Below are 15,227 nucleotides of genomic sequence, written 5' to 3'. Positions count from 1 at the left end.
ATGCATCAATGTGGTTATAATAGAAAGTATTCTACTCTGTTCCCTTTTGCCTTAGAATGATACTTTAATAAAATTATTCCAAATGTTCTACATATGACAAGTACGTGTTGCAATGCCTTAATTTCATACCACAAAAATAACATGTATATCCTTTGTTATTTTATCTATCGAGGAGATATGTTGTGGTATTTCTCATTCACTTGAAACCTAATTATTCAAATGTGCTTGCAATACGACATTAATCAATAGCTCGTTATTTTTCTCAAGCACAAGAAGACATTGCTTAGAATATTTCTCAGATATTTTTCCAGTTCTTTCTACTTCAGGAGTGAAGTTTAAAGTTTTAGTACTTCGGGATTAAAGTTTAAAGGTTTACTACTTCGAGATTAAATCTCAGGGTCTTACTACTTCAGGAGTAAATTTCAGAATTCTACTACTTCGGGAGTAGAATTCAAAACCTTACTACTTTTGGAGTAGAATTCAGAGTCTTACTACTTCTGGAGGAAAATTCAGAGTTGTACTACTTGAGAGTAGAGTTCAAAGTTCTACTACTTCAGGAGTAGAATTTCTGAGTTTACTACTTCGGGAATCAAGCATAGAATATTCAGAATATTTCTTCTCAATTATTCTACCTCTTCTAGAGATGAGTCGTGATAACTTGACAACCAAACGCACGTCCGCATTTATAAGCTTACCACATACTGTCACATTCACTTCAGGAAATGGATCTGTATTTGTAACATTTATAAAAAATTCTCATTTTTCAAGAATGAAACATAATCATCTGGACTTGGCTTAACCATATCAAATATCAAATCGTGATAGCTTAGAACCTCTTTTAAGATATTGCTACTTCAAGAGCAAATCAAGACATACATACAATTTAGAAAATCTTTCTCTAATATCTTCACTTGTAGCCACTATGAGCCTATGAAAATATTACCACTTCTGGTGGTTATAGACATAGATGAATTTAATCATAAGGATATTTAAGAGATATTATCACTTCTGGTGATCATGTATTTCTCGTAAGCTTTCATTCTTAGCCATTAAGGATTATGAAATTAATCTCATAATTCCTCTTAACAATATTGTTCTTCAGGAACAAAATGAGGCATAAATGATCAAGCGAACCATTTAAGATTCTGAGATCAAAAGAATCCAATATACGAAATAATGGTAACAAACATCCAAAATCCATTAAGGATGATAGATAATACACTACTAATGCCATGGATTCATTAGCTCTTTCCATAATAACAATTTTACTTATGGCAAAATACATGCCAAAGATTTAGTCACAACTAACAAGGTTGGAAATCATCTTTCTTCGAGCCACAAAGTCAGAATCTCAAATATCTCAGCAAAGAGAACTTATGTCTCTCACAATATTATATACAACGGAGGGAACAATAAAAAGAAACAAAAGATGCTAAACGGAATACCTGATGCAGCTCTTACTTTCGTCATATTTTCAAAATATTTGGCCAAGATAGTAGAGTCTCATGCTGATAATGTGTTATAAAATAAAGACTATAAAGTAAATACACCAAAGGCAATTATATAGAAAAAGACTGATATATCATTCAACCTTTAACTTAAGAAAGATTTCATTGTCTATATCATTCTACAAATGAACCTCCTATTTATCGGAGGAAAAATTCTTAATGGCCAAGTAATAAGAGAAATACATGGTGGCCAAGATGTTTGGTGACCAAGCAATACGCTTGCTCTCCAAGTTAGTAACTTGATGGACATCCATTAGAAAATTAATATTCTTCACATAATTTTATTGAATTTCTTGCACATCACAAAAAGAGGAAGTGAATAACCTGACTTCTCAGTAGTTATCATAATACAAAACTTTCATATTTCAAGACCCGTCAACAATCTTTTATTTCATAATATTTCATTAAAAAAAATGGAAATATTTTACATCATATCGAGCATAACCGAAGGTTTCACATTTTCTTGCAACTCTGCATTAAGCATACAAGCTCACAGGGCTGCATCAGGCTGTCGTTCTGGCAAAGAAGCTTGGAATTCTGATAACGCCTTACAGGAATCATATATCTTTCTTAAAGTGGGAAACTCAGACTGCACATAGAAATAAGGTGCATTTCAAGTCAATGCCGGTGGATATCAATTAGATGAAGAATACTGAGGTTCTATTCTTTTTTTTTTTTTTTTTTGAGAAGCATACTGAGGTTCTATTCCAAAAAGAAGGAAAACAAAAAATCAGACTGTAAATCAAGAATGCAATAAGTTTTGGTAGATATGTTCATTACATGGTATACAAAATACGGAAAAGGGCCAAATATACCCCTTGTTATAATTTGGGTCCAAATATATCCCTGCTGTTATACTATTGGTTCAAATTTACCCTTCCTCCGTTAAAGTTGTCCAAGGTGGGCATCCAATCATACGTGGCACTGACATTTGATGAGGTGGATGCCGCGTGGCACGCCACCTCATCACCCCTAACCCATTTTACCCCTCCCTCTATTTATTCTTCCACATTAAAATTTTCTTCCCCTCCACCACCATTGCCACCATTACTCTACTTTTCTGTTTTCCAGTGTCTGTCTGTGTGGGCTTCAAAATTGCTTCTTTCCCGAATGGATGTTTCAAAATGCTATCTTTAGAGACACCCATGTAAGTCTAATTCATAAAGTTAATTCTTTTGTGCTTCTGATTAGTTCCAATTGATTTTCTCCTCTTTCAATTCAATGTGAATTTGAGTTGTTTCCTTCTTTCTCTTTGTTTAAGTTTTAGAAAGAAATTTTCTCATTTTCTTTGAACAATTAATCTTTTTACTCCTTTTCGTTGACACCAAACTTTTTCTCGATTCTTGAATTTGTTGAATGTGACCAGGTTAGCACTACTATCTTTAGTTAATGATCTTATTCTTTATAGAAAACAAGTTGCCTCTTTGTCTACTCTCTCCATGCATGGCTTCTGTAAACTGCAATTTGTTGCATTTTCTAAGTTACATAATGGAACAATAGTGGCAGTAATGGTGGCAATGGTGGTGGAGGGGAAGAAAATTTTAGTGGTGGAAAAACAAATAGAGGGGAGGGGTAAAATGGGTTAGGGGTGATGAGGTGTCATGCCACTTGGCATCCACCTCATCAAATGCCAGTGCCACGTAGGATTGGATGTCCACTTTGAACAACTTTAATGGAGGAAGGGTATATTTGAACCAATTGTATAACGGCACGACCAGGAGCCTTGGCGTAACTGGTAAAGTTGCTGCCATATGACGAGGAGGTCACGGGTTCGAGCCGTGAAAACAGTCTCTTGCAGAAATGCAAGGTAAGGCTGCGTACAATAGACCCTTGTGGTCCGGCCCTTCCCCGGACCCCGCGCATAGCGGGAGCTTAGTGCACCGGGCTGCCCTTTAGTATAACGGCAGGGGTATATTTGAAGCAAAAGTATAACGAAGGGTATATTTGGCCCTTTTCCGTACAAAATATCTCTAGGCAACCTACTTGATGATTGACTAATAAAGTTATGATATTTTTTTTCATTGGAAGGTTAGGAGGGAAGAGTGAGTGGGGCAGGAAAAGACAGTAGAGGAAGACATTGTTTGATTCAAACATTCAATGAGTGAGTATTTACAACATGTGTTAAGTATGATGTGAAATGTTTTCAACACAAAAATATCGAAATAAAAGTACTTATTTTTGGTAGATGATTGGATACTATAGTTTTGGTAGGGCTGATGATTCAGAGCCAAGCATCATGTCAACTAAATTCACTAACGAGGTCAGGCTTGGTCGTTTAGACAAATAAGCTGCCAAGCTTGAGCCCGGAAATTAATCAAGTAGAGAGTACGATTGAACTGGAACTTGTATAACATGGCTAAGCAAGTTCAGACCTTCAGAGCTCGATTAAACTTGGCTCAGTTGCAGCTAAGGACAATGAAGTATTTTTGCACTGAAATCCAATGCAGAGAGATTGAAAGGATGGGTAATCATTTTGCAGCCAAAAAATGACCCTAATCCATTTAATAGCAATTTTAGTTGTCATCATATTCACAAAACACCAACCAAAACTTACCATGTCAATGTTAAACCTTTTAGTAGCCACTGCAATTTGAGGGGCCAAAAACACATCAGCCTGCAATTTTCCACCGTGTTATATCAGCTCTGAGATCATTTAGGAATAACATCATCAAAATTATCATTGAGCTGTTGTGGTGATTTCTATTTTCAGCGAAACAAAATAATACCCTGATCTCACTTATTCGAGAGAAGCAACAAGTGTACTCAGGAAAAAAGAAGCTTAATACACAAACAATTTTCCAGAACCCAAACTAAAAAATTACATCTAAATGATGCACCATAAATCAGAGATTTTCAGTTTCCTTGCATGCACAGAAAAATATATCGTCATAAAAACAAAAGCATTTCTTAACAACTGGAAATATTATCTCCACTACTTTCCAATTCATTTATAGGAGCTCAAGGAATCCAGGTGCACAATAAAACAACGCTAGTAAGAAACATAGAAGTGTGGACAAAATACCATGTATACTTCTTCTCCTGTAGCATAATTTCCAGCAGATCCTGTCAGCAAATTTTCAAGAGCTGTTCCAGAACAGATGAAATTTTAAATAAGAGATTGGAGAAGACTACTGAAGGAAACAAAATCCCCTAAATCAGGAGTCCTAGTTTCCACTTGCCACATTGTTAATCCTAGAATCTTTAGAAACAAGAGGATACATCATGATCTATAGCCAAGAAATATCATCTTGTTTAGTTAAGACCAAACGCTTAACAAATGACGATATTGAACACTGTTAGGCTGAAAGCTATCCTTCTCCTATCCAATCCAGAAACAATTTTACTCTTTTGATTCATGAAAAATCAAATTGATCACCAATTAAGGAGAATATTACCACTATCGATATCCGTGATACCCTTTATGATAATTAAATCCAACAAAAGTTCAACTGGATTTCAAAAAAATTTGAAGCACATGTACAACTAATTATGTTCAAAAAGTTACGGAAAATCATGTCTTAAGAAAATAGAAAACTGAAGTCCTGCCCATTTGATGTTTTCCCTATTATACAAATTCTATTTACAAGCCCAAACTAACTCCTTAATAACCAATCCAGTGAAACTACGTCAGCTAAATTGGAATAAGAGACTCCGTGATGATGAACATTCTTTTTTGATAAGTACATCGATGAACATTCTTATCTACCAAAATAGCTCAAAGCTCAAGTTCAAATTAACTTGAAGGTTTTATTGGTGACTTTTGTTTTCTCATGTGGAATAATGAGTATGGGAAATAGAACACGCATAAAACTTAACCCACAGAAATACCTTTCCTGAAATGCATACACAAGCAAGGATATCCTCCTTGGCTTTACATAATTTCCCATTTTTACCTTCTTGTCTTAAAAGCTGACTATAGTTTCAAATGCAAGGAATAGATTATTCCATAAAATCCTTGATAAGAAGTTAAAAACCTCAAAATACAACAATGCCTTTCACAATGGTGGGAGGAATGATATAATTCACTGAAGCTATAGTGAAGTAGCAGATAAATGTTAAGAGAAGGTTACGAAAAAGGCAAAGACCATACTTACATCAAAAGTATCAAGGGGAAAATTCCAAACAAACTTACCTACAAAACCCTTTTGTATGTGAAATTTTGCCCATAATTGTTTCTCTTCGGGACCAACTCTTTCCTCCATGTATTTCTGAAAAATGAAGGCGGCTATTATTGCCCTGACAAAACAACTTCCTTGATCACACAGAGCATAAAAAGGAACTATTGAAGCCAAAGAAATACCAGCACTGACAACATATGAAGTGGCTGCATATTAGAGCTGACAATACTCGCTGCCTGCAGAGAAGGAAAAAGGAGTGCACAGTTTTTATCTTAGTTGCAATTAACCTTGCTCCGTATTTGTGAGAACATTTTCCACAAGTCAGTGTTCATCATTGAATCTGGAAATAATATATATCACCCTTCGTCGAGATATACTGCCCTTATGGACTCAAGATAAGAAGCAGACACACAATAAGCTCATTTTTATTTCTATTTTTTTTTAATCAAAATGTCCTTTAAGGAATTTTTATGATTAGTTCATAATGCCCTTCAAGGACTTCCTGAATGAAGGTCCTCAGGTGCTTGGATCTAACCTGAAGATTGAGAGCTCTTAATTGAGGTTCAACTGGCAACAGGGGTCTCTGATGATACTTCTCTTCTAAATACTAACCAAACAGCAAAGAGATTAGTAAACAAATGAATCATTTATGGTGGTGTCAGGATTAGGAATCAAAGAAGATGATATCAGCTTAAAAAACCTTATTCACACATAAAAGAACCAACCAGTAAAATTGCATAGGAGTCCGAAATGACCACATCGCCATCAACCAACACAGGAACATAATGAAGAGGGTTTAATTTATCAAACTCTGCAAATTATGCATATGATACTAGTCAGAAATGATGTTTCAACAAAAAATTAATGCATATACCACCAATATCCCATTCTGGAAGCATTGCTCAAGTTCAGAAACTATGTTAGTGAACCACTGATCGCTATGGAAGATTGTGTTTATGCTCGTACATAAGGTAATGTTATGAGTTGCCTTAACAGTCAAACAACTTATTCTTACTCTTCACGGAAATAGTTCCATAGTCATTATTGAAATGCTACTTCTGTTCATCACTATAATAATCGAGAGCTATAAGATTTTTGTTTATAAGTAATCATGAGCTATAAGCAAAAGCTTCACCTAAAGGGCTTACATAGACTAGGAAGTTGAACCATTAATCACATCTACTAATGTTCTTATTCTAACAAAATGTGGCAGCTGCTACTATCTCTGTGTCTAGTTAAGCAGATAATAGCAAATTATAGCAGGATAAAGATTAGCCAATCTTCAGACATTCTGGGCACGCCACAAAGAATGAGTTTTATTGGCTGGATTTATCCAATACTATGGGAATTCATTATCTGCATCTACTTTTATCAACACAATATTGCACTCTAGAAAGACTATGGTACTCTGAATTCCATACAGGTGAATGACTAGCAAAAAAATCAAACATACTACCTGGAGTGAACTGTTCTCCTTTGCCAAGGTTGACTGCTCTATATTCATAAGAAAGCCCTGTGCATCCCAGAAACCAAAACACAAAGTCAACAATCAAACAGTTCCTCAGTGAGTTTTTAATTAAGGGTAGTTTAGTCATAACTTATCTTTTCTCAGTATTTTATTAAAAGGGATAAAGGCTAAGCCACACTTATTTTGGAGTGGAGGGAGTAGTGAACAAAAATTCTATCTTGACCAAGAATAGACCTTTGAGATTTAAGGCGAAGCAAACTCTCCAAGAACATGAACTTTGCCAGAAAGAATACAACACAATCTTTGAACATGTCGAATCAGTTGTCTTCTTCTGCCAAAATGCATTCAAAAAGGCTTGTTCAACTCAATATTTGCTCCTTTCAACTGTGTGTTTTTGGTGGGTGTGTGTGAAAAAGAAAGAGAAAGAAAATGTACCTGAGGATTATGGGATTCCATGGATGAAGTTGAAATGGGAACAGCTGATGATGAAGCATTATTAATAGTAGTAATAGAGTTGGTAGTTGGAGTTTCAGAGTGAGAAAGACGTCTACTTTGAAAAGAGTACATTGGCAAATTGTCGGCTTGAACTAGTTTAAGATAGGATCTGCTAATTATTTGCAATAACAGTGGTGGATTAATCTTCATTTCTACTTACTAAACGCAAATTTACTGTTTCTTTCTGCTCTCTCCTATAGATCTAAATTCATAAACGAGGAGGGACCTTTCATAAAGAGACTCAATTTGTAAATATACTCCTGTATTTAAAATTAAACATTTATATTATCTATGTACAAAATTCCACCCGAGTATCAGCTTGAATTAAAGAAAAAAAAAATCTAAAGATTTCCAAATAGAAAATTAATACAAAATACTTAATTGAATGTACCAATTATTAGTAATAATTCTTCTGAACTTTAAACATGTTTATATTTCTCAGTTTTATTTTACTTTGCTTATTTATTTTTTCCGATAAAATTATCTAGATTTACTTAATTCGATGACAATTTCTTTGTGTAGGATTTAATTTATTTTAAAAAATATTTTAGAAAAAACAAGGATGACATAATTATATTTGTGTAGAAATTCTAGTCAATCTTTCAGTTTTTTTTTTAAAACAATAGTAGGTGTTCAATTTTTAAAAAATGATTTTCAAAAAAGGTATATCTGCAACAGGTCATCACTTGAACGTGTTTGATTTTAAAATATATAAAATGTATTTGCTACAATGCCATTATATCATATGCTTTTTCTTTGAGCTGGGGGTCTACCGAAAACAACTCTCTACCTCCCAAAATAAGAGTAAGATCTGCATGCACTCTATACTTCTCAAACCCGTGAGATTACACTAGCTATATTGTTGTTGTTGTCATCATTATATGAGTGTTTAATGTAAATTACTATTTTATTTAAGATGTGAAATATTTCATTTTATTAAAGTGAACATTATTCTTTAAAAGATTAAATTCTATAACTCACGTTGTAAAAATATGCAGAATCATATTACTTATTATGTAATTATGAATAAACTAGTCAATTTGACCGCGCTTAATGCGGCGATGAAAAATATTGGTGAATTTTGAAATAACTTTGTTGTGAATACAAATCGGAGATAAAGAGAAAGTTAAAAATAAAAATAAAAATAAAAAGGTGCATATGAATTGTATGTTTGATTTCCTTTCCAAATTATTTTTGCAAGATTTTCTTTTCATTGTTCTTAATTATTTCTATTTCTTAATTATTTCTATTTCTATTCTTTAATTTCCCTCTTAATCGTTCCTTTTCCCTAATTAAATAATTAGGTCCAACTTTAGAAATTAAAAGCCATTACTCTTCTTCTTCTTCTTCTTTTCCTCCTTTTTATTGGTTTTTTATTTTAATTTCCTCCCTGCCGATCGAAGTTGCATGGAGAAAGTACTCCTCATCACCAAAGGCAACTTCGTCTTCAATATTTTCCAAACTTGGGTCCTTTGACTAATTAAGAAGAAGAAGAAATACTTATCATTCTATCACAATTTTTTGTGATCTTTTTCTCTTTGGTTTTCTTGCTGCAAGTCCAAAAATCTAAAACTTAGCTCCTCTTTTCATGCCTACAAACCTCAAGTTTTTCTCCTAATTCTCTTTTAAATTATAAAAAAGGAAAATTGTTTCTTTCTACCTCAATATTTCCATCACCGATCCTATAAATTGAGAAAAGTGACTAAAAGAAAAGAAAAAGAGATCCCAATACCAAGCCTAACAAAGAGAAAGAGTCTCTAAAAAGAAAAGGAAGAACATTAAATAGAGGAGGTTTTTTTTTTTCTTTTTTTTCTTTTGAATTTTTTTTACATGATAGTATATCTGCGATTGTATAGAGCATCATTAAATTTAAAAGCTAATCTTTTCCTAATATTTGAATATCCATTGACCTTTGAACCATACAACAATTTATAGTGTGTACTATTTCAAAATGAAAATAAGAGAGTATGATTAAATGTCTGTCTTAATTCATAAACGAATTAACTATAAATCTATATCTACACTATATTAAAAGCACGAAGGGCCTTAGAAATATTAATTGAACTTTTTACCCTTTATTAAAAGACTCTATAATAGACAAAATTGTCATTTACTATTTTCCTTAAATTATTATTTAATTATCTTTATATTATTTCACCTATTTTATTTTTTGAAAAAGGTAAAAACCGCACCATTATTTTTGGCAAAATAATAACTGCCATAATATATATTTTCTAAAAAAAAATAAAGAACTGTCATTATTTTTGGCAAAGTAAAACTGTGGTAGGATTCGTCCAAAATAAAGCCGTATGAGTTCTTTTTGATTTGGCAAAATAAAAGTGCCGTAACTTAAAAGAAACTAAACCTACGTCCTTTACTCTAGGGCTGCATATCGGTCGGTTCGGTTCGGGTTTCAAAATTATCGGTTTAACTTATTGGTTATCGGTTTGTAAATATATTAAACCGTTAAAGAACCGTTAAAATATTGGTTAATGGGTTATCGGTTAATCGGTTTTTGTATGTTATCGGTTCGGTTATCGGTTTAACCGTTAAGATTTCACACAACAAAAAAATGGCTTGACCACAATATGAATGGTGACTGGTTAAAATTGAGGTAATTGGCAGGTTTATCCCGCTTAATCATGATTTATAATTGACAATGGGTTTCAACCCACAAAAAGATCAAGAAATGGATGTAGTTCCATATATGACTTTTCTTCATTTGAAAACTAATAATGTTAAAAGAAGGTTATTTTACCACCATCTTTCAAAAGGTTATATTAAAATCACTCCTAACCCATAAACAGAACATAAACAAGCAACAGTTGAGTTTAAATCTTAACATACATCATATGCAAACACAACCTGAGACTTCTATATATACAGAACATAAACAAGGCAGCAAAGCATCTTAAGTGTATAACCAACAAAACACAATACTATGTTTCAGCCTTAATACTATCAAGAAGGCAGGTTGTTAATCATCTTTACATTTCTCCATCATTCTACGGTCTGCATCTTTACAGGGGTTAGTAAACTACCTATGAACGCCAACCCTACTGACAGGACCATAATTAAGCTATAGATTAGAACTTAGAAAATAACCCATAGAACAGCTTCTAGTGGGCACTGGGCAGCAGCGACAAAGGCAAAACAGTGCACAACAACTTAGTTAAAGGGTAGAAGTGTAATTAATTAAATTGTTATCGGGTTATCGGGTAACCCGTTAACAAAAATGGTCAACCCGCGACCCGACCCAATAAGCCAATAACTCAAAAACACCACCCGGAACCCGAACCGGTAATCCATTAACCCAAACCATTAACCCAATAACCTAATAATCGGTTCGGGTTATTGGTTTAACCGTTAACATGCACAACCCTACTTTACTCCTTTCCCTAAACGGCTAAACCCTACCTTAAACTCATAAACTATTTTCCTTTCTTCTTCTCTGGAACTTTTGCCATCAGTCATTTAATTATTTTCTAAAATCAACTACTACTTTTATTTGAACACAGATTCTTCCTTATTTGAAAACGGCACCCTAGATATTTTAGGTGGCTAAATTCCTTAATTTTAGGACCATAATATATTCCAAGTCACTTTTCCTTATTTGAGACTAACGAATTTTTTTACTATTAAATCCAAATAAAATTCTACTAGGTCATAAAATCACATCTATAAAAGATGTTAACAATGAACGTAAATTTGAGCTTAGCCACAACATCCACAACTTTATTGCTCATCAAGTTATCAACTGCCTCGCTTTAAACTGATTTGATTCTCGACTTGATTTTAAACGCTATAGTTTTATAAATTTGATTATGTATTCTTTGATTTTACTACGATTTGTGTGGTTTTCTAAGTTCTATGCTATCTGTTGGTATATCTTGATATTTGATTTGGCAGATATCATTCTTAATATTTCCATTGTGTTTCTAATTCCTATAACTCATGTCTCATGGTGCTTTATGTGTAATTTCTTATTTCGTGGTTTGATATTAACTTGAAAAACAAATTGGGAGTGCCAATAAGAAAATTATTTTTTAGGGTGAACATGTACTCGGAAAACTATATCTGTTTTTTTTTTTTTTTTTTTTTGTGCCGAGTAGAAGCTACAGTGGGTTTATTGCTTGATTTCAATTTTTATGTTGAGGTTCCAAACGTGCGGTTGGAACTTTTTTGCTCAAATAAGAATGTATTAATTGTGACATATTTGATGCTTTTTTGATCAATTAATCAAGGTAAATTCTTTTCAATCCCTATTAAGCCGTCAATGTATGTGACTTCACCCTACTTCAAAAATCTATTTTCTATTTTCATATTTTAATCTTTCTGGAAAAAGTTGTATTTTGTTCAGTTTCATTATTGAAGAATCTTTTTCATGCTAATTGGTGAGATTAAATTGTTAAGTTTCAGTTATTCAAAGAGATCAACTATGATCATTAAATTTATAATTAGTTGTGACAGATTTGATGTTTTTTTATATCGATTGCTCAAGGAGAATTCTCTTGAATCATCATCAAGCCATCAACTAAGATATGTGACTTTAACTCACTTCCGCGATCTAATTTTTTCTTCATGTTTTCATCTTTCTGAAAAAGTAATATTATTCTTCACTAAATTCTTTTATGGTGCACTTTATATATAGATATGTGTTTTTGGTAAATTGCATATTATGCAATGCAATTTGATGAAACTTTTCCCAATAACCTCTCAGAACTAAATGTCCTATCACGAGTTTAATACAAAAGGCAATATATTAATCACTTCAAGTTATGAAAGGTAACTTCTTTCACCAATAATTCTCAAGCAAAATTGTAACTAAACTTTTTTCCCTATTTTTTAAAAACAAAATCAACTTAAAAAATTCTTATTAAATATTTCCTTATTTGAATTATGTAAGAATTCCTAATATTTAGTATTTTAAAATTCATTGATATTTTATCTTATATGAATCCTTAATTAAATTATCTGACAAAACAATAGTTTCTTTCATATTAGGTATTTCGAGTGTACAAATAATAGGTGGAGTGGAGACATACTAAACGGCTGATGATGATTGATCCAGTAACATGCTTACCTAATTAGATTCTAAATTTAAAAAATTAAGGGAAGATTATACTTATAAATCATTTACTTATTGTTGTTAACTACAATTCAATTGATCATGTTACTTGATCGTTAAAATAGATATCACCACATCGTGCTTTTGTATCAATCATTACAAAATTGATACTCAAATAAATATAACCTTTGATTTTAACATTCAAGGGAATAATAAAAAATATTAAAACATAATCGATAGTGGTTTAATCGTTGAATAATAAAAAAACAGTAAGTTTGAACTTTGAATAGATGTGAAACGTTTGTTTGGTCTCTCTTCCTTTTTAAATTTATTATGTTAGAAATGGTTAGCAAAATCCTATTTTCAACTTTTTATCTCTTTATTTTAGTTTGTTAGAATAAATCAAATCATTTTTAGACTAAGATATCAAACTTAATGTAAATAAATATATCAAAGAGTTGTAAGTCTATCTAATTATGAATCCCTGTATTTTTATAAATAATCAAGCAGAAATTAATAAATATTCTACTTGATTTGAAAAACACATCCATAATAAATCTTTTTTTCATGACACGACTTGATGATCAATAAAAAGGAAGCACTAAAAAAGACCGTGAAAAAAAAAGGTTAACTCTCGAGAAGAGAAACAAAAATGTTGCTAAGGAACTTATAATATCATCGTTTAGGAAATAGAATACATAAAATAAAGAGATAAAACATAAATCAATTCTTTTGATGTTTCAAACAAGTAATTTAAATTTTGAATTAACTAATTAGCAAAAGAATTCAATTTTATTCTTTTTCGTTTCACAACAACGAATTGATTTTTCAAATTGAGAAAACTCTTTAGTATATTAATTTGTTAAATAAGAAAAATATCAGTGGTGGAAAAAAAATAGAAATGAAGCGAAAGATTATAGTAGAATGTTAAATGTCAAATTGGTAAAATGCAAATGTTAAATAACAAGGATGAATAGTAGAAAATAAAATATATTTTGAATGAATTGTTATCATTTTTTTTTGTTACGCTCATTCTAATAAATGAAAGCTGTCAATATTCTTTTATATATTAAGTTATTTCACTACTAAAAAAGCATGAATTAGCGATGGAAAGTTAAACAGTAAAGTTCACCGCTAATCCTATTTACCGATGGATCAGCGACAAATTATCAAAAAAATTGTTAGCTACGAGCAATTTAGCGATGAATTAACGACGAAGTTCATAGCTAAGTCTAAATTTTTTTTCCCTATAGATTTTGTTGTCAAAATGAGATACCCGCTTTGGTCACGCACAAAGCACGTACACTGAGCCTAGTTAGTCAAAAAATGAGGCTATTACTAAGATTCTAAGGCAGAGTGTATAAATGTACCTAACTAAATACTTATGAATTGTTGTTCATTTAAGTGACAGTAATAAAATAAGAGAAAACTTATAAGACAAGTACAACATATTTCTTCTATGTTATTATTATAGTCAGTGGCGGAGCCAGGATTTTCGCCTAAGGGCTTTAAATATATAAAGAAGTAAATACACGAAGAAGCCAAGAGGATTCAACATTTACTATATATACATAAAAATAATAATTTTAACCTTGTAAATACAGTGTATTTTTTCGATCGAGGGGCTTCGGATGAACCCCGGAGCCTACTTAGCTCCGACACTGATTATAGTACAAAAAAATTCTAGGCAATAAAATTTGTTATTTACCATGTTGAAAATTTAAAAAGTTAGCAGTGGTACCTGTTACCGAAAATCATATTGTGTACTTTGTTCGATAGCCCTAGCATGCGCATCAAAATGCATCCAATCTTCTTGCATGGAGGAGAACTTTCTTGATTCTTGTAAACTAATAATCATTCATGCGATAAAATGACTCAAAACAAAAGCTACTCTAATTTTTTCATTTACAACTACACATTACAACTAAAACAAAAGTAAGAATTTGGCAATAGAAAAGAAGAAGAGACTATAAGGGGGATAAAAATTTAAAAGTTGAAAGAGGAAAAAGAAAAAAAAAGAGGAACACGGCTGTGCAGTCCACGGCCGTTGACAGTGGCGGAGCCAGGATTTTCATCTAGGAGGTTTAAAAATTTTAAAAGGTAAATACACGAAGAAGTCAGGCGGTTCAACATCTATTATATATACATAATAAAATAGTTTTAACTTTAAAAATACACTGTAATTTTTTGTCGAGGGGGTTCGAATGAACCCCTGGTGCTAACGTGGCTCCGCCACTGGCCGTTGAGGTTGAGAGAGAGAGAGAGAAAGGCATATATGATATATTAATTCCAAAACATACGTTACCCGAACAGACACAATGAAATGTCATGACATCTTAATGTGGAAAGAAGACGAATAGATGAGGTGTAATTAAGAGGATTAATAATGGAATGATTTTTGGGATTATTAATAAAACATAAGTGAGGAAAAATCAAGAAAAATATCAAAAATTTGAGAAAAAATACAAATGTGATTCTTGGCTTTAGAGGTATGCCGTGTGACGGGTTTAGTACCCTGCTTTATATTATTATATAGATATACATTTATTAATAAATAGTATTACATAACA

General features: G+C 32.2%; 1 protein-coding gene across 1 annotated transcript; it reads right to left on the bottom strand.

Moving 5' to 3' along the window:
• Positions 1-1,778: 1,778 nt before the first annotated feature.
• On the bottom strand, positions 1,779-7,837 carry LOC132645702 (glutathione S-transferase zeta class-like). The gene is made up of 10 exons (XM_060362844.1): positions 7,530-7,837; positions 7,329-7,425; positions 7,083-7,139; positions 6,352-6,437; positions 6,162-6,233; positions 5,809-5,862; positions 5,641-5,716; positions 4,531-4,592; positions 4,063-4,122; positions 1,779-2,097 (listed from the first exon to the last, which is right to left on the bottom strand). The coding sequence occupies exons 1-10, from the start codon at positions 7,737-7,739 to the stop codon at positions 1,999-2,001; spliced, it is 873 nt and encodes a 290-aa protein (XP_060218827.1). The 5' UTR covers positions 7,740-7,837; the 3' UTR covers positions 1,779-1,998.
• Positions 7,838-15,227: the final 7,390 nt, after the last annotated feature.

This window comes from Lycium barbarum, chromosome 6, assembly GCF_019175385.1.
Source record: "Lycium barbarum isolate Lr01 chromosome 6, ASM1917538v2, whole genome shotgun sequence".
NCBI lineage: Eukaryota > Viridiplantae > Streptophyta > Magnoliopsida > Solanales > Solanaceae > Lycium > Lycium barbarum.
This window is presented reverse-complemented; position numbering and strand designations above follow the sequence as displayed.

What these genes read in the sequence shown, in the direction of transcription:
- LOC132645702 (XM_060362844.1), bottom strand. Translation starts at nt 7,739, where the DNA reads ATGAAGATTAATCCACCACTGTTATTGCAAATAATTAGCAGATCCTAT. An exon ending in TAAGAGCTCTCAATCTTCAG is followed by an intron (nt 5,863 to 6,161) that starts GTTAGATCCAAG and finishes CCTTCTCTGCAG; the next exon opens with GCAGCGAGTATTGTCAGCTC. An exon ending in CATACAAAAGGGTTTTGTAG is followed by an intron (nt 4,593 to 5,640) that starts GTAAGTTTGTTT and finishes GTTCTGGAACAG; the next exon opens with CTCTTGAAAATTTGCTGACA.